Source organism: Alosa sapidissima, chromosome 22, assembly GCF_018492685.1.
Source record: "Alosa sapidissima isolate fAloSap1 chromosome 22, fAloSap1.pri, whole genome shotgun sequence".
NCBI lineage: Eukaryota > Metazoa > Chordata > Actinopteri > Clupeiformes > Clupeidae > Alosa > Alosa sapidissima.
Window position 1 is genome coordinate 7,392,325 of NC_055978.1, and position 19,227 is coordinate 7,411,551.

Below are 19,227 nucleotides of genomic sequence, written 5' to 3' on the forward strand. Positions count from 1 at the left end.
ATGTTACTGCATTTTCTTCAGGCAACACAAAATACTCCACCACCGTCAAAACTACAGTGTTTCAACGCCCTCACTTGCTGCATTAGGCATGAAAGCTTTTTCTTTGAAATTGTTTAAACTTTTAATAGGATAATGACTTTGAAATTTCATAACTTTCACTGGTATCTCCGACATTGATTTCTCCGACATTGAAATGCATTTTAACACCATTAGTGTGCAGAAGCGTCTGGCTAAAAAGCATGAAATTGGATTGCTTCTAATCAAGAAAAGGCAGCACATTGAGTTAATGAGAATTGGTGAGAATATTCATAACACTAAGCAGTGAAATAAGCTGAGGGAAAACTCAGCAATTTCAACAAATTAAATTATGTGTTTGCTGTAAAGCTCTTAACATAGCCGTATTAATGCTGATTTAGAGTAGTTTAGCACATTTTAATTAAGTTGTTTAGTCAATTACAAGACAGCAACCGGTGTTGGCCCACATGTGGCCCATATCCAGCCCCCTTTATCTCAGGCCAGACCTGGGCCAAGACACGGCTCTGTGCTCGTGTAGCGGTTAGCCTGGAGCTAAAGCTCAAACGTGATGGTTCCTGCTTGCCTTTCGTGTCTGGAATGGGACTGTGTGAGTGGAATTGTCTCCTTTCCTTTTCCTGTATCAGGGAAGATGCAGAACACAACTTTGTCTTCTTTTTCTCCTGTATGCTCAACATTGTGTCCTTGTATGTTTACATTTTTATTTGTATGTGTATATCTTTTCTTAGCTATGGTTAGATGTATGTTGTTTATGAGCTGTTTTTATTAGTTTTAAATACATTCAAATAAAAGACAATTTGATACTACTACTACTATTTGTTCTTTTTATGAATTTGAAATGCCAATTAAATATTCTATATTCACTTATTCATCTGGAATATATTATTAATGTCACCTGTTTTTAATGAGCTATAAAACCAGTGGCACACACTGAATTGTTGTCCACCACAGAGAACTGTGCGACTATAAGCACTCCTGTCTTGTGTTTCTCCTTCTTCATGGACACCTGGAGACTCACCTGTGTCTATAACTGTACAAAGCTCACCTATGACTCACTACACCTGTGTGAAGCTCACCTGTGAGTACACCTGTGTGAAGCTCACCTGTATTCTCCAAAGGTGCCATCATCCTCCTTCATGGGCTGTATTTCTGGGTCCTGGTGCTGGTCCTCTTTCTCTTTCACTGTGGGAGGAAGAGGGAAGACATGGCTTGGATTGTCTTTATACACTGTGGTAAGAATTGATGTATGGTCAGCAGAATTTAGATTACAAGTGTGTTATGTTAGTACATGTGTACAAGTGTGTGCATGCCAGTATGCATGGACATGTGTGCTCTTGTGTGTGCGCACGTTTGTGTCTGTGTGTGTGTGTGTGTGTGTGTGTGTGTGTGTGTGTGTGTTAGACTAACCGGGATATTTTCCTCCTTTATTCCTCTTGATGAAGCAGACGATGAGGAGGACGAGGATGAGGAGGGCAACAGCACACATGAGCCCGATGAACCAGCCTTGTGTGGCTATGTCAACCTGCTGGCTTGGCATCGCTGCACACACACACACACACACACACACACACACACACACACACACACACAAATGCATGCACACACACACACACACACACACACACACACACACACACACACACACACACAGTCATATACACACAAATACACAAAGGAGTAAATAACAAATAATTGCTTCTGCTGTATTCAATGAAAAATGTGGTAAATAATGTACGTTTGCGTGCAATTAATGCTTTAACATAAAAACATAGTCTAGATTTGAATGAACATACACACAAACACAGACATGCATATATACAAAGTTAAATACAGTAACTGAAACACAATAATTGTGAGACATATTAGGTAAACACAAGCCACAATAATTCTGCCACATAAACATGACTTCACATATCTCCAAATTAATCACATGTCCCAGCTGAAGACCCTTTACACTGTATCTCTAATAACATTTAATAACTCAGCATTATTGTAAAATGCAATACAAAGCAAATGAATGTTCTCTTTGGAACAACAGAGAAAAAATAGAAATAAATAAAAAAACAACAACAAACACAGAATAATCATGGAAAATGTCATGCAGAACGTAAAACAGAGTCCACAATGAGTCTAACTTCACTATCATGACCATGCGTTGTGAATAAAACTGGCCCAATTATTTCCACCCGTCCCAACGTAACCATTTTCATACAGAGGGGATAACAGCGACATGGGATGACGGACATCAGCGACCAACGGTGCTGCAGTGAACGAGCGCATGCCACCTCACCTGGGACCGTAATGACCAGCTCATCTGTGCTGTGCAGCGTTTGGTCCGAGTGGTCTTTGGCCACCACTCGCACCCTATACGACGTGCCCGCCTTTAGACCCTTAATCAGATACGTTTGTGTGCCGTTTACAAACTCTTTAGTCCACGCGTCCTTACCTGGAGGGAGAGGACGCACAGCCACCATCAGTCTCTAGGTCTGTTACACAGCTAAATCTAAAGAAACGCAAATCTGATGATAAAGCTTTAACTTTTATTTATAATTATATTTATACATTATGTATCTAAACAATATGTTTCATATTGATATATGCGAGAATGATAGAACATGTCAAAAGTGAGACATTATTAGGCATACTATGATTCGTTTCTATCTCATTATCTAACTTTTAGAACAAATATACTGCTTTATAATGCTAAATACTTAAGTTCCAGTAAAACGTCTACGATTTTGAAGTACTTAACATTTAGAGAGAAGGCATGCGTTAAACAATTAAGTCTACAGAGCGTACTACAGTTTTATGTGGACTGACTGTTTTAAATGAGTATTGTGGCATGTCTTACTGTTTTCTACATTATATTCCACGTAAATGTTATCTGGACCCGAGTACTCCCAGCTTATAACAGCTCCGTTTTGCTCCACGGATGAGTTTACCCTTCCGAACGGCCGGCTGGTGGGACGAGCTGAAGAGAACAAGCACACATGAAACCAGGAACTCCAAAGGTCAAAGGTCAACTGACAGGTCGACATACAGCTTCCAAACCACAGTCAGTGGCATAATGCACAGTAAACTACAGCCGAGGAAAGAAGACGTTCTTTAAATGTTGATATACCGTTTTTTCTTTCTAAGTTTGAATACAGACACTTATAACCATGCAGTTTATAAAACTAGGCTATAAGAACATGCAAGTTAACACTACGGTGTTAATTCTGCACAAATGTGTTCACGGCTGATTGTGTAGGAATGCATGGCAGGCCCCTAATGTGTGTAGCCTTTAAACACTACTAGTTCAACGCTTCATTAAATAGGGCATGCACTGCACTAGTAGTACACTAGTAATACACTTTAACGGATATGAACTACAGTGGAGTCAGTGACATAATACCGCATAACCAATAGGCTACTGTACATGCAGCGTTAGACATCAGTGTCAGTGGTGTTATATCGCATAACCTGTAGGACATGCAGTGTTAGACCATAGAGTTCCACGACATGTGTGGGTTTGGGTTTTGGGGAGAGGGGGGGGGGGGGGTGAGGACGGTAGTGAGGTCAGAGGTCAGTACCCTTATAAACTGGAGAGAGGGGTGGAGGAGTCTGGCTGGGGGGAGGTGTTGTGTGGGGGGGCTCTGTGAGGCCTGGAAAGAGTTCACACAAAGAGTCAGGAACAGAGGCAACACACACACACACACACACACAGACACAGGTAGAACTGTTTACATATAAACACAAGCAACTGAGGAGAAAGAGAGAGAAGAGAGAGAGAGAGAGAGAGAGAGAGAGAGAGAGAGAGAGAGAGAGAAGAAAGACAGAAAACAAGAGAATGCAAAATAGAATGAGTACATATGGAGATGGAGATAGGAAAATTGAACAGCAACTGAGTAGACAGACAAGGAGAGAGAGAGAGAGAGAGAGAGAGAGAGAGAGAGAGAGAGAGAGAGAGAGAGAGAGAGAGAGAGAAGGAAGACAGAAAACAGGACAATATAAAATAGAATGAGTGCTTCTGGAGATGGAGAGATGGAGAACGACAAACAAAATGAAGAGACAGTGAAGTAAAAATAGATGAACAAGAAAAGAAACACACAAGAGCACATCTTTTGTGAGAGAGTGAGACGGACATAAGAGAAAGACTAAACAACAGACAAGACAGAGGCAGTAAAATGAGGGTTTAGTGTAGTAGTAGTTATCCTCATGCAATACCATGCAGAGCAGTCTGACTAGCGCAGGGAGACTAGCGCATGGGTCAAGTCACTTATCATGGGAAAGAGCAGGCAGGGTTGGGTAAAGCGTTTGCAAAATCATACTACTTTAACCCTACAGGGGGTATACTGCAGTAAACCAATCATTCCACTATGATGTCAGTTGAACAAAAAATTCCACTATGATGTCAGCTACTTTTCTATTTGCAGGGTTTAAAGCAAGGAACATCTCGGTTACACTTTACTTGATAGTATCGACATAAGAGTGACATGACACTGTCATGAACGTGTCATAAACAAGTCATAAACGTTTATACCATAACGCTTCTGTTATTAAGTGACATTCGGTTTTTGTCATAACAAGTTAGGGTTAGGATTAGGGTTAGGGTTCATTGTGTCATGTCATTCTTATGTCGATACTGTCAAGTAAGGTGTTACCAACATCTCTGTGCCTGAAGTTGTCAAAAATGAAGTTGTTTAAAACAGCCTGGCCCATGCCTGAATTCTAGCACAGTGCCTGAGAACTTTAAGCCCTGTATACAATATCAACTTTAACATTAAAAACTGAGCTAGTCAGTCATGGTAATAAAAACTCCAAGGGGAAGGCCTGAGCTAGCATAGGGAATGGGATGAAGGAACATTCATTAACATTCATATTTAACTGACTATTTTCTATTTTCTAACCAATCCATAGCCCTACTGTATTTCTATGGAAATCATGGAGACATGGAACAGATCTCTAGAAGGAGGGATTGCCTGACTGGTCTACTCTGAGGGAAGATACATGCAGATGCAGGTGATCTAGAGGTCGGCTGGCCTACAGTTCAGGGCACTCTTGGAAAAAGGGTTCTTCACATATCTCCATACAGGAACAATTAAAGGTTCTACTTAGAACTCTCCAGGAACAATTAAAGGTTCTACTTAGAACTCTCAATTAAATGTTCTACTTAGAACAATTAAAAGTTCTACTTAGAACTTTTATTGGAAAACATTTTGGGCAAATTTGAATTACCCTTGTGGACCCTCATTTGAGGCTTCTGCCACGAACCTTCGGAAGCACTATCCCTTAGAACAGGGAAAAAGGCAGCAAAAGTTCCTGTGTAGAACCTTTCACAATACAAAGGCACTAAGTAGAATCTTTAAGGGTTCCTCTATGGAGATCCTTTTGGATGAACCTTTTTCTGGTGCAGTAAGAATGAGAGGAACTAAGAGCTGCACTGATGCCTCTAAAACATGCAGATCCATCAGCCCAGTGGGGGCGTTACCTTTGCCCACTCCTGAGGTGGGCGGCCTCAAAAACGCTTCAGAGGAGAGGAGAGAAGAGAGGGAAACAGGACACACACACACATACAAACACATGCACACACACACGCACACACACACGCACACTCACACACATACACACACACACACACGCGCACACTCACACACACCCACACACACACACACACACACACACACACGCATGCACGCACACACACACACACACACACACACACACACGCACACACACGCACCCACCCACCCACACACACACACACACACACACACATACACACAGAGGCAGAGTGAGTCTCAGTTCACAAGTCAGACGGATATATTACCAAGCTGTCTGAGCTATGTCAACCACTGGTATGTTAGACCAATACCAGATTTTGGTCCAATTCTTTTCTCAAATACATTAACCAAAAGAGTCTGTTATTATAGTGATTCATATGTCCATGAAATATCAGTCAAGCCGATGAGCCGAGGTGCGCTCAATTTCAGTGAACAGAGGGGAGCGTTCAAGGCGAACGTGTTTCTCTTTTTTACTTGCGGGAAAAGTGGATGCGCTCAACTCCGAAACAATTCATTATGTAGATTTTGGGTGCGTAAAAAGGAATGAGGCACTCTCAAGCTGTATCTCTTGTGTATTTAATTAACTGAAAGCAGTCACAGACGGAAGCGTTGCGATTGTGATCATAATCAACCTCAGATCTGCACCAGATCACTTAAGAGTCTTAGACAATCATTTTATTGAAGGTTCGACATTAGATGTTCTACTACAAGAGGCCCCATAGGAGAAAAGGGAAATGTTAGTCCACTCAAAACACACACACATACACACACATACACACACACATACACACACACACACACACACACGCACAAACCTATTACCTGATGGCACTTGGTGTGCGACAGAACTAGACCATGATAGTTCAACAAATCAAGACCTGATGCATTTAAAGCAACCTGAGGTAAGAATTAGTACCTTTACCCCGTGTTGTCAATTTCCAATGCACTGGGCACCAATTTAATGTCATTCCCTTTCTTGACAGTTTATGGGATTACTGTTGGTTGGAAAAGATCAAGACCTAATGATCAAGAGCCAGTCACAATCTGGTTAACAAAGAGCATCTCTGCACATAGGCCGCTGTAAAACCTGGTGCATCTCCAGGCCTGTTCGGGACCGTGGAAGAGCACACCATACTCCCGTATACCTTAGAGCAGCGGTTCCCAAACTTTTTTCCCCTTGGACCACCTTCTACATCCTGACTCGGCTTGCGTACCCCCACCATCCGAAAAGTAGCACATTCTATAGACGCATTCCAGGCATCATGTTTAATTAGCCGCCCTACATGATAGCAAATAACAAAATCAAAATGTGCAACTGGTCTATGAACTCACGCTAAAAAATCAGTGTGGAGAACAACATTAGACTGGTTAGGTAGCACCTCACTGCAAACCACGCACTGTGGCTTTGGGCAGTCTGTCTCCCGATCCACGTGAAGCCGAGGCCTTATATGCCTCATCATAGTGAAGCCGAGGCCTTATATGCCTCATCATAGTGAAGCCGAGGCCTTATATGCCTCATCATAGTGAAGCCGAGGCCTTATATGCCCCATCATAGTGAAGCCGAGGCCTTATATGCCCCATCATAGTGAAGCCGAGGCCTTATATGCCTCATCATAGTGAAGCCGAGGCCTTATATGCCCCATCATAGTGAAGCCGAGGCCTTATATGCCCCATCATAGTGAAGCCGAGGCCTTATATGCCTCATCATAGTGAAGCCGAGGCCTTATATGCCTCATCATAGTGAAGCCGAGGCCTTATATGCCCCATCATAGTGAAGCCGAGGCCTTATATGCCCCATCATAGTGAAGCCGAGGCCTTATATGCCCCATCATAGGCTACTTTCGTTTTCTTCCCGCAGTCTTCTGTCTCGTCTTTTTTTTTATTCACCTGTGCTTCACCTCCACCTTCATCATTCTGCCCCCCATCCCATCGTTACCTGTCTCCTGCTCTGTTTCTCTCACTTCTCTTCTTCGGTCGCTTTAATTAGTCCTTTTGGACAGTGTCCCTGTTTTTAGACAGTTTGCCATGTTTGCGTAGCCTTCTACACATAGCCTCTACTTCCACGAAACTAACACGGCAGATATTCTGGCTGCCCGCAGGAAATCACATGCATTGTCGGTAGCTTATTTTTTTAATGAAAACATAGCCTGCTATAGAGTTTACAAATGATTTCCTTTAATTTCACGTTTCCATATCATTATAACCCGATTCAAAAATATTTATTATTTATGAATTCATTTGATTATTAATTAATTAATAATTTTTAACACCTTTCCGACATTGCCCTTTTCATCTCGCGTACCCCCTAGTGGCAGCTCGCGTACCATCGGTACCACAGTTTGGGAAACCCTGCCTTAGAGCAGTGGTTCTTAAACTGGGGGTCGCGAAAAATATTGGAAGGGTTCGCAAAATGATTTGCAGTCTGGATTAAAGACATTAAAGAAGGTTTTTAGTCAAAGGCTGCCATTGACATTAATGGTGGTGGTGAAACAGCCTACCTATGAGAGAAGACATTTTCTGTCTCTGCTTCCAATGCCCATCTCACAACATTTCTAAACCAAATTCCGCCGGTTAGAGAGAAGGGGGTCACCAGACAAAAAGTTTAAGAACCACTGCCTTAGAGTATCTGTGTTGTTTACATGGGAGTTTACAGGGGAATTCCAGTCCATGATGCATCTGTTTTCACACAGCGCTCACCTTTATCTATGATGGTGACGGCCTTCTCTATGATGGTGGGAAATTGAACCCTCAACTTTTCTGGCTACGGCTTGCTACCATCATCTCCAGGATACACCTCATGCATACACATTTCACGGCGTGTTGGCCCCAGCTGTGGCGCAATTGGCTGGGGCACCTGCACCATACGCCGGCGACCCGGGTTCGATTCCCGCCCCGTGGTTCTTTCCGGATCCCACCCCTGCTCTCTCTCCACTGTCCTATCATTAAAGGCATAAAAAGCCCCCAAAAAATATATATACATATTTCACGCCGTGCTCACCAGTGTCTATGATGGTGACGGCCTCCTCTGTGATGGTGGGGCCAGCTCCCTTGATTGTGTTGGCGCTGATGTAGAACTTGTAGCGGGTGCTCTGTTTCAGGCTGGAGAGGGTGAGCTTCGTCTCGTTGGCCGGCAGGGTCATTTCCTCCATGGGACCGAGCTCGCTCGTGTTGTTCACTAAAAAAAAAACAACAGAGAGAGAGAGGGAGGAGGAGAGAGACAGAGAGAGAAAGAGAAACATAGATTATGATGACAGTGTTATGAGAGAGAGATAGAGATAGAGAGAGTGAGAGAGAGAGAGAGACTGTTCTTCTATCTTCTTCTATTCTCTATTACCCATGGATATTTTATATGCGTTTAGATCTACACAGTATGTATGTATGTATGTATGTATATGTTACACATGTATGCTAGCACTTACCAGCCGTCTTGAATTGACACTCAACTGTTTAAAAACAGCACTCACTGATGCACTTATTCTTACTGTACTCTACCGTTTTTAAATCGTCCTAAAATTGTTGAGAGAATTGCTTTAAAACTGTAAAACTGTTACCATGTTGTTAGTCGCTTTGGTTAAAAATGCGTCAGCCAAATGTAATGTAATGTAATGTAATGTAATGTAATGTAACATAAATGTCTATGCACTGTTTTGTATGATTGCTATGGCAATGTAAATACTCTTTTTGTCATGCCAATAAAGCACCTTTAAATTGAATTTAATTGTTTTGTTGTTGTAAGACAACTGACTTAACTTTGACTTCAGTTGCTTTTTTTATGTAATAAATGCTATAACGCTATGACAACATAACTTGCATATGAGTTTCCAGTAATCCAGCAGGTGTGACTGAGTGCGTTCCCCATCCCTGTGAGCTGACTATGGTCCTAAAGTTTAGGGCCTAAACGGTGTCTCACCGGGCTGGTATTTGAGCGTGAAGCCTGTCAGGCGGCCGTTGTCCTGCTTGGGCGGTCCCCACACCAGCGTCAGAGAGTCCAGGCTGAGGTCAGTGAAGTGGAGGAAGGCTGGAGGTCCGGGAACTGGGTAGGACACAGGAGAAGAGAGTCAGCACCATGATCACAATGTGGACAGTCACTTATCTCAGACTTTTTTGGATTGGTGTCAAATTGTGCTCTCGTGAGAACTCTGGATTTCCAGGGTAGCATTTTTCAACATTCAAGGTCGCTGCTGCTCCTGTATTCTCCTACCTCCTTCGGGCGTCTCAAACGTCTGCGTGACGCTTTGTGGGCCCTCTCCCTTGCCGTTGAACACCCTGATCTGGATGTTATAGAGGCTGTAGGGGTGCAGGCCAGGCACCTTGCCCTCCGTCTTGTTCCCGCTGAAGACCATCACCTGGACCTCCTCGGGCTCTGAGTCCTCCTGCAGCAGGCTCTTCTCCCTCCAGTAGTACACCTGATACAGGTGAGCATTAGATTCAATTAAATTCCATGCATTTCAGTTAAGTTAAGCTACATTGAGTTCACTTCAGTTCAATGAAATTATATTTATATACAGTAGCGCCATAACATTGATTCCAAGTCAAACTCCAATACTACCCCATAATAAACATGTATGTTGTCATGAAACTCCTCCTAAGTCAGATACCTTATAGCCTTGCAGTTTTCCATGGACTGTTGCCATGGGAACAGGCTCCCAGCTGACCTCTGCGATCGTGTTATTTCCTGCCTCGACTTTCACACTGGCTGGAGCTGCTGAGGGCACTGGGGATGAAACAAACAGCCAGACAGAGTGGTGCTCAGACCACAATCACATCCAACACAGCCATACTCTTTTACCCCTTTTGGATCCACTCATCCATACTCTTTTACCATTTCTGGATCCACTCATTCATACTCTTTTACCTTTTCTGGATCCACGCATCCATACCCTTTTACCATTTCTGGATCCACTCATCCATACTCTTTTACCCTTTCTGGATCCACTCATCCATACTCTTTTTGGATTTCCAGTTTTTTACTGTTTTACTGTTGATATCAGAGTCTAGCCAGCCAAGGAAGCAGAAGAGTATTTTTTTTCAGGAACTTCCTACAACTGCCGTCGACTGTAAAATAAACTATTGTAACCACACCAAATAAAATACTGTAACTGTAATAGTTCCGTAAAGTTACAGAATGTTGACAAGCACCCTAATAACACTGAAAACTCACAAACGGATACTATGGATACTTGATGTGTTTGCATGTGTGTGTGTGTGTGTGTGTGTGTGTGTGTGTGTGTGTGTGTGTCCGTCCTTCCCGTAGCTTTAGGCGAAGGTGTCTACTGAATAATTACATTTAAACAGTGAACTCGGGCAGATACAGCAATCTGTGTCTTATCCTGGAAAACGAATATGAGCGGTTCCACTCACAATCTTCGCCGGAGTATCCCTCCACCACCTGGGGCTCGGGTGCCGACCCGTAGCGGTTAATGGCCTGGACCTTGATCTCGAAGGGCACGAAGGTGGGCGTCTCGGGCACCACGTACTGCGAGACGTTTTCCACGGTGACGGTGGCCCACTCCTGGTCCAGATCCTTCTGCCTCCAGCTCACCACGTACTGCAGGTACGGACCGTTGGACTGGAGACCCGTCAGTGGCTGATGTCCGAGGAAGAACCAGGGAAGACACCATTATTTATTTTTTTGTTTATTTAATTTAAGGTTTATTTATGTGACACAGAAATTGCATTACATCGATCAAATTGATCGAATTAGCCAAAATGTTAGGGATCATGTAACAAAATGCCACATATTTACAACATGTAATGGGATTTATGAACACACATGGAATGCAATTTCTGAATAGTTAATTTGTTTGATTTGTGCCATTGTCTTTCAAAGAAGCAAATAATAAGATAATAAACCCGATATGATTACAGGCTTTCTAGAGTGCCATATACAGGGGTGTGTTTTCCAAAACCATAGCTGCTAACCAGTTAGCAACTTGGTTGGTAATGGGAAATTGCATTGCAACCAACAAAGTTGCTACCTTAGTTAGCAACTATGGTTTTGGGAAACACGCCCCAGTATGGTATGTATTTTAACTTAACAGTATATATTTACTGTTTACGAGTCTGAAATGCTGTACCTTCCATGATATAACTAGATTCTTGGGGTCTGTTCCAAAACCTTCAACATCTGATGGATTGTCATCTGGCTCTGTGGAGTTATACATTTTCTAGTTACTTCCTTTTGGTTGTTAAAAGCACTTCTTTACCAACAACACAAGCAAACATTACACACATAAAAACAGGGCTTAATTATGCGATTAAGCCCATTTCACAAGATGCTGCCAGTGTGTAAACTAAATTACGCTGACATTTCAAAGCTATCGCTACTTGCCGGCTGTCTGCTGTCAACAAACAGGTTAAGTAAAAATGCAGCACTTTTTCAAAATGTCGTCAAGTTTGCCAAGGTTTACGTTCGAAGGTGCAAACCGAGTCGTAGAAAGTCACTCTTCTACAGCACATTCTACCGGAACGACAGGAAGATCCTTTACCCTGCCATGGTTCCTTTACCCTGCCATGGATCCTTTACCCTGCCATGGATCCTTTACCCTGCCATGGTTCCTTTACCCTGCCATGGTTTAATTCAGCCGAGTTCAAGGAACCCGGAAATCTTGAAATCGTGAAATGGGCCACCACAACATTGCAAAGAAAAAAGAAGGCTTCTCACTGGCTGGACTGGTCCGGTACTGTTCCGATGGTACACTGGGCTCACTGTAGCCCACATCATTCAGTGCCAGAACCCTGAAGGAGTAGTACACGTATGGAGACAGGTCCAGCCGGGCCGTGGTCTTGGTGCCAGGGACCTCCGTCATGTTGACCCACACTCCCCGCTCATGAAGGGAGTCTTCGTACTGGATGAGGAACTCTGAGGAGCACAGAGGGAGGAGGGGGGGGACAGGGTGTGAAAAGCTCATCGCTAAAGGCTGAGCTTGCTGGATACACACGAAGCTGGATACACAATGAATGTATACAATTAAGTAAAGGCTTTATTATAAAGGGGATATGGTTGGCAAGTGGTAACATGGATTATTTACTAGTGAACAATACTGAAGAAATGAATGCATGAATGACACTAAATGAATAACATTAAATGAATAAATGAATGTTAAAAAATGGATGGATAGATGATTAGATAATGGAGTGACACGTGGAATTCATAAAATGTATGAACGAATAACGCACTGAATGGATGAATGAATGAATAAATAAATGAACGAATGAACAAACAAATTAATGAACGAATGAATGAATGAATGAATGAACGAACAAATGAATGAATGAATGAACGAATGAATGAGCGAACGAACAAATGAATGAACAAATGAATGAACGAACGAATGAATGAATGAACGGTAAACTGAATGGAAGGATGTGTGTCTGGATGGATGGATGAATGAATGAATGGATAGCCAGATTGATGGGTGGATGGATGACATACTCTCGATGGGGCTGTTGTGTTCATCTCCGGGGATCCAGGTGAGCTGGACGCTCCTCTCCATCTGATCGGTAAGCTCCAGGTCAGTAGGCGGGTCTGGTCTCTCTGTTGAACAAGACAGAGTCTTAGCACGTCACGAAACAACAGGGCAAGACCACAGCAGTTGATGTGGGATGCTGTTTATTTGAAGGGAACAGGCATGCATCAGTATGGGAATGTATAGCCTGTTGAATGAACAGGGAGTCAGATAAGCAACGACCAAATCATGCTGGATGGAAATTAGTCACAAAAAAAATGAAATATAAATAAAACTTTTTTATAAATAAAACAAGGCCGGTTTCCTGTGCATGGATTAAGTTTAGTCCAAGACTCAAAGAAAAATGTCTCCGTTGAAAAAATCTTTTAGACTCTAGGACAAGGCTTAATCCATGTAAGGGAAACTAGCAAATACTCCTGTGTGTACATTTAAAATGGTAACCACGAAAACAAAACAAAATAAAACAAAACAAAACCACGGTAATACACAGGCACAATGTGTCAAGAAATAAATAACAAACAAAAAGTTGGGGAGAAGGAAACATCCCAATCAAAGATAACTCCAGTGCAGGGTTGGAGGGGTCATGGCAGATGGCAACACAACTCTGAGGGGCGCCACACGGGCTTTACCGTAAACGATGGCCGGAGTGGGTGTGGCCTCTGGTGGGCGGGGCAGAAGTAAGGTAGGAGGAGTTATTAGCGAAAAGAATAATGACATAATTGTAATAATGTCGAAGCCTCTGTTATTACAAAATGATCTCTGTATTGTATTGAATAGAAGTCTCTGTATTGTATTGAATATCAAAGTCTTACCAAAGCTAATTAAGTAAAATTAACTTATCTAATAATATGAGCAAGGTCCTAAGTACACACATTGGTGAATCAGTTCAATGCTCCCATACACCACAAAATAGCTTCAGTTCAAGCATGAGACACTTTGCCCTTCATTTAAACTAGTGCCCCTGGTCTGACACTGTTATGTTTTTTTTCTCAAGTGCTTTGTACTGTGCATGTTATTTGAGCAGACAATACATTGAAGTTGCAGTAATCTACAAGCAATGATCTACCATCAAGGGAGTTTTACCAACCGACTACTCCTGGACTTTTTTTTGCTAAAGTGAGGGTTAAAGGTGCCATGTGTAATGTCCACCAAAAAATCAATTCATACTCCACATTCCATAAAAGATGGGGGCAGTATACCTCCAGAAAGTGAGTTGGTGTACCCTAGAGTAACAACCGAGAAACGTGTATTGCAGTTTGGCTGGCGGTTATGTTGCCTGCATACCGCCTCCCATGGCCGAAACTGGTATTATGAGGTATTATGGGCTATGGCTAGTAATTTAGCAAGCATAGCAAGCAATTCAGCTTGATATCTCTGCAGCACCTACCTTGTCATTTTTTTAATGACATCATCACCCTTATTTCTTCTCATTCTTTTGATGTGTGTAGCTCATTTTTTGGATATTTTTACCTCAATTCTTACACATGGCACCTTTAACGGATGAAAAGGTGTTTGGTGTCATAACACACTAAAATAGAGATAACTTCTCAGGTGATTAAGTCATATCAGCTTTACTACATCCCTACACTAAATCAGATACAGCAAGATCAGGAGACTGTTTTCAGGAAACACAGCACTGTTGTTTACATTACATAAACAGTAATAAACAGGTCATTTGCATTTACATTTATATTCATTTAGCTGACAATTTAATCCAGAGCGACTTAAAAGTCAACAAACAAGAACAAACAAACAAATAAAGTAACAGATGGGCAGTGCTAAGGAGAAGTAGCCAGCTCATCTTTGGGGAAGGCACTAGACAACCACGTCCCATATGCCCAACAATATATCCATGTAAAAACATCGGTAACACTTTACTTGAATGTATCTACATAAAAGTGACATGACACTGTCATAACCCTAATGCTAATTTGTGATGACAAAAACTGAATGACACTTAACGTCTACAGAGTGACAGAGTGAGAACACAGAGTAAGAACATCTACCTACAGTGAATCCACCTCCCAACTACAGTAAGCTCTGTCAACTACTGTAGAACAATTACACCAATCAGTGAGTATAGCTACCGACTACATGATACATACTGACTACAGTGAATAGACATACCAACTACAGTGAGTACACCTACCGACTGGAGTGTGTAAACTGTGAGTATACCTACCGACTACAGTGAGTAATCCGTGAGTATACCTACTGACTACAGTGAGTAAATCTTGAGTACACATACCAACTACAGTGAGTAATCCGTGAGTATACCTACCGACTACAGTGAGTAAATCTTGAGTACACCTACTGACTATAATGAGCACACCATGAGTAAATCACGAGTAAACCGTGAGTGCACCTACCTACTACGGTGAGCGTCGCGCTGGCGGAGTCCTGGTCCAGGGTGGTGTTCATGATGCAGGTGTACGTGCCCTCATCGGCCTCCGTCACGTCAGAGATGGTCAAGGTGTCTGCACCAATCACAAACCTACTCGCAGGACGGGAAAATGGCGAAACACATTTTTAATTTATTTATCTTTTATAAAAATAATAATAATAAAAAAACAGAGTATAGTGTGTATCATTTACACTACAGGGAAATAGATATTGAAATAGAGTTCCATAGATATTGAAAATGGCAAAAAGCAGAGAGACTTATTAATAATGTACGGTACAGACCACTTAACAAGTAGTTTGCAGTGGTGTGTATTTGTCAGGCCAGAATGACTCCACTCATACGTTGAGATTACATTGTGTAGATATTGCTTTAAGATGTGGAGGACACAGTGATGATGTACAGATGTATAGATAGCAACAGTGCAGTTGATCATGGATGGAACAGTTAAGTGCTAGATGTCCTTTTCTCTCATGACTCTTTGACATTGGTGAGCTGTGGGTCGCTGAGCCAGCAAATTCTTGATAGGTAGATCTTACACACACACACACACACACACACACACACACACACACACACACAGGTGCGCGTGCACACACACAGACACACACAGACACACAGACACACACACACACAGACACACACACAGACACAGACACAGACACACACACACACACACACACACACACACACACACACACACACACACACACACACACACCTGTCATCGTCGGGTAAGTCTCCGCCGTCCTTGAGCCAGACCATGGTGGGGATGAGGGTGGGGTCATGCTTGACCTTGCACTCAAACACTGCCTTCCTGTCACGCTGGACCACTTTATACTCCGGCTGCTTCAGAATGCGTGTGGGCTCTGAAAACATACACACACACACACACACACACACACACACACACACACACACACACACACACACACACAGTCGGCTCAAGACATTCCTTACACAACAGATGAATTGCATCTGCTCCTGATCTAGGGTGGGACTGGGCAATAGTATATTAGTCACAATAATAACCATTACAAACACCATTTGGGTTATTGCTAAATGAATAATTATCTCTCAGATGGGGTACCCCAGGATCTGAGTGTACTTGTGTTTTAAAAAGCGATTAAGAATAAGTATACTCTTTTGATCCCGTGAGGGAAATTTGGTCTCTGCATTTATCCCAATCCGTTAATTAGTGAAACACACACAGCACACAGTGAACACACAGTGAACAGAAGCATACACTATACCTGACGCAGAGAGCTGCCTGCTACAGCGGCGCTCGGGGAGCAGTGAGGGGTTAGGTGCCTTGCTCAAGGGCACTTCAGCCGTGCCTACTGGTTGGGGTTCAAACCGGCATCCCTCTGGTTACAAGTCCGAAGCACTAACCAGTAGGCCACGGCTGCTCCTACTGATTACATCTCAGATACATCTCAGAAACATCTCAGATCTTGTAATCATGGATGCTATGTGGTGTACTGTTTGTGCTATCTATCTGTCTGTCCGTCTCTCACCTTTGACCTCTAGGTAGACGTGGTTCTCCTTGCTGCCCAGGTAGTTGGTGGCGATGCAGGTGTACTTGCCGCTGTGCAAGGGCTGGGCCACATGGATCTCCAGCGTGCCGTTGGTGTGAAGTACATACGGATCTCCGTTCAGTATACTGGTCTGGCCATCCTTGAACCTGACAAGAGAGTATGGGTCATTTTTTTGTGTTATTAAGAAAATAGGTTTGATATTATTTGATATTTGATTGCACAAGAAGATTGGTGTGTGTGTGTGTGTGTGTGTGTGTGTGTGTGTGTGTGTGTGTGTGTGATGGTGATGTACCAGGTGATGGTGGGAATAGGGGATCCGAACGAGGCACAGTGGAGTAAGGCAAGGTTGTTGGTGATGACCTGGTACACGTTATTGGGCGGAGTGAGCACTCGTGGTGGCTCCGCTGTGGAGATTAAAACACAGGGAGAGAAATTACTCTTGATATGTGTGTGTGTGTGTGTGTGTGTGTGTGTATTCAGACGCATTGTCTACAGTATGAATGTTGATTTAGAGATCCAGATTTATTGCGGATTTAATTCATATTTATTGCATTCAAAATAACTACTTTGGTAATGAAAGCGATCTATTTGTCTTGCCAATAAAGCATTTTGAATTTGAATTTGAATTTGATTTTGAATTTGAATTTGAATTGCTGTAGGGCAGATGTAAATGCAGGTGGAGTAAAAGAAGCGTTGTCAGCTTATAATTGGTCGGCCCAATTTTTTTGAATCTCACTTACGGTGTGCCTTATGTTCCGTAGACTAAAAATGATTGCTAAATACTAGTTGCTTTAATTTTACTTAAAATTCACAAAATTCACATAAATTGCACACAGTAGAGGAATAGTGCAATAAATGCTCCCACGATAGCTTTCGTTCTTGCACAAAACACTTTACTCATTGACTGAGTTTGCACTTGCTTGCCACTGACATTGAAGGCCCTAATCAGGACCGGCTCTCTCATATGAAGTTATCAGCTATTTCTAGGCAAAAAAAGTACATGAAACATACGATAGCAAAAAAACACCTATACCTAAAAATATGACCGTGAGCTACTCACCAAGGACATTGACGAAGGCGTTGGCCATCAGGTAGCCGAACTCATTGGAGGCGTTGCACTGGTAGACAGCGCTGGACCCTGTGGGGACGTCGGAGAGGAAGATGGTGTCGCCCCTCACCTCGCGACTGGTGTCGTTGGGGGCATCTGTGCAAGGAGGTGCCACAGGTTAAGTATCGCCATGGTGATTGTGATTGAAATTATTTGGGCAATAGATTGGACAGTCAAATTATTGGACAGTTATCATTAGATTGGACAGTCAAATTATTGTAAAATTGGTACCTCATTCACACTACTCATTCAATATACTGTATTGTCAATAACGCCCATATACTTATTTAGTGTGCAGTGAATAAGTGTGTGTTCGAAACACAAGCTTAATTTATAGGTTTGAGCACTTGAAATAAACAAAACAGAATTATTTCTTGCACAATCGTGGATGGCTGCTTGATTCTCTCTCTCTCTCCACCCCAAGCTGATTAGGTGTGTGGTGAGCATTATGGTGAGAAATGGCTGCCGTACATCACCCAGGTGGATGTTACACATTGGTGGTTGTTGTAGTAAAGTTGCCCATTTCACTGTCATGTGTTTTGGGTACCCTAAAAAGCGCTATGATGTGTTGTTGTTGTTGTTGTTGTTATTGTTGTTGTTGCCATGTGGCACTCACTTTGAATGGGCATCCCATTCACAGACCATGCCACCTTGGGTTTGGGGTTGCCCCCAGCGAGGCATGTGAGGATGCCGCTCTCTTTGGGGGCCAGGATGAGGTTCCGAGGGGCACCAGTCCAGTAGGGGGCAGCTGTGCATCATGGAAACAGAGGTAAACAGAACCCAGATCCATCAGAATAATTCAGAGAAGAACAAGAAAACAGACAGTGATAGAATCAATTCAAGTCAAAGAATGGAACTATAATTAATTTAGATTCCATTCAGAACATAAAGGGATGATAAATGAAAATGTAAGTCATACCCAGGTCATGAAAGATTAACAAAAAGAGTCTGTTTTATCAGAATTAATCCAACAAAGGATAAAAGTGAGACTATTCAACCAATAGTTGTCAATAACCTCAGAGTTAAATGAATACATGCTACATCAAAAGCTGATATGTAGGCCTACTGTAAATCTGAATCAATTCATAGTATACAAAATAAAAATAAATCCATCCAAAGAAGGTTCAGACTAAAT

The 19,227-nt window shown here is 42.5% G+C and overlaps 1 protein-coding gene across 18 annotated transcripts in view; it reads right to left on the bottom strand.

The window, feature by feature from the left end:
• The window catches only part of nrcama (neuronal cell adhesion molecule a), a 124,414-nt gene that overhangs the window by 35,959 nt on the left and 69,228 nt on the right, over window positions 1–19,227 (bottom strand). For 6 of the 18 annotated variants that reach the window (XM_042077979.1, XM_042077984.1, XM_042077975.1 and 3 more), the window contains 19 exons: window positions 18,709–18,840; window positions 18,045–18,188; window positions 17,277–17,388; window positions 16,964–17,130; window positions 16,168–16,315; window positions 15,415–15,542; window positions 13,675–13,704; window positions 13,012–13,113; window positions 12,241–12,438; window positions 11,654–11,724; window positions 10,938–11,163; window positions 10,175–10,290; window positions 9,778–9,982; window positions 9,487–9,609; window positions 8,575–8,751; window positions 5,504–5,539; window positions 3,606–3,677; window positions 2,885–3,004; window positions 2,324–2,479 (listed from right to left, as the gene is read on the bottom strand). In XM_042077979.1, coding sequence (XP_041933913.1) covers window positions 2,324–2,479; window positions 2,885–3,004; window positions 3,606–3,677; window positions 5,504–5,539; window positions 8,575–8,751; window positions 9,487–9,609; window positions 9,778–9,982; window positions 10,175–10,290; window positions 10,938–11,163; window positions 11,654–11,724; window positions 12,241–12,438; window positions 13,012–13,113; window positions 13,675–13,704; window positions 15,415–15,542; window positions 16,168–16,315; window positions 16,964–17,130; window positions 17,277–17,388; window positions 18,045–18,188; window positions 18,709–18,840 — 2,463 coding nt within the window. Of the gene's footprint in view, window positions 1–1,136; window positions 1,216–1,440; window positions 1,573–2,323; window positions 2,480–2,884; window positions 3,005–3,605; window positions 3,678–5,503; window positions 5,540–8,574; window positions 8,752–9,486; window positions 9,610–9,777; window positions 9,983–10,174; window positions 10,291–10,937; window positions 11,164–11,653; window positions 11,725–12,240; window positions 12,439–13,011; window positions 13,114–13,674; window positions 13,705–15,414; window positions 15,543–16,167; window positions 16,316–16,963; window positions 17,131–17,276; window positions 17,389–18,044; window positions 18,189–18,708; window positions 18,841–19,227 lie in introns of all 18 variants that reach the window. The other 12 variants (XM_042077982.1, XM_042077981.1, XM_042077988.1 and 9 more) reach the window with 8 other exon arrangements.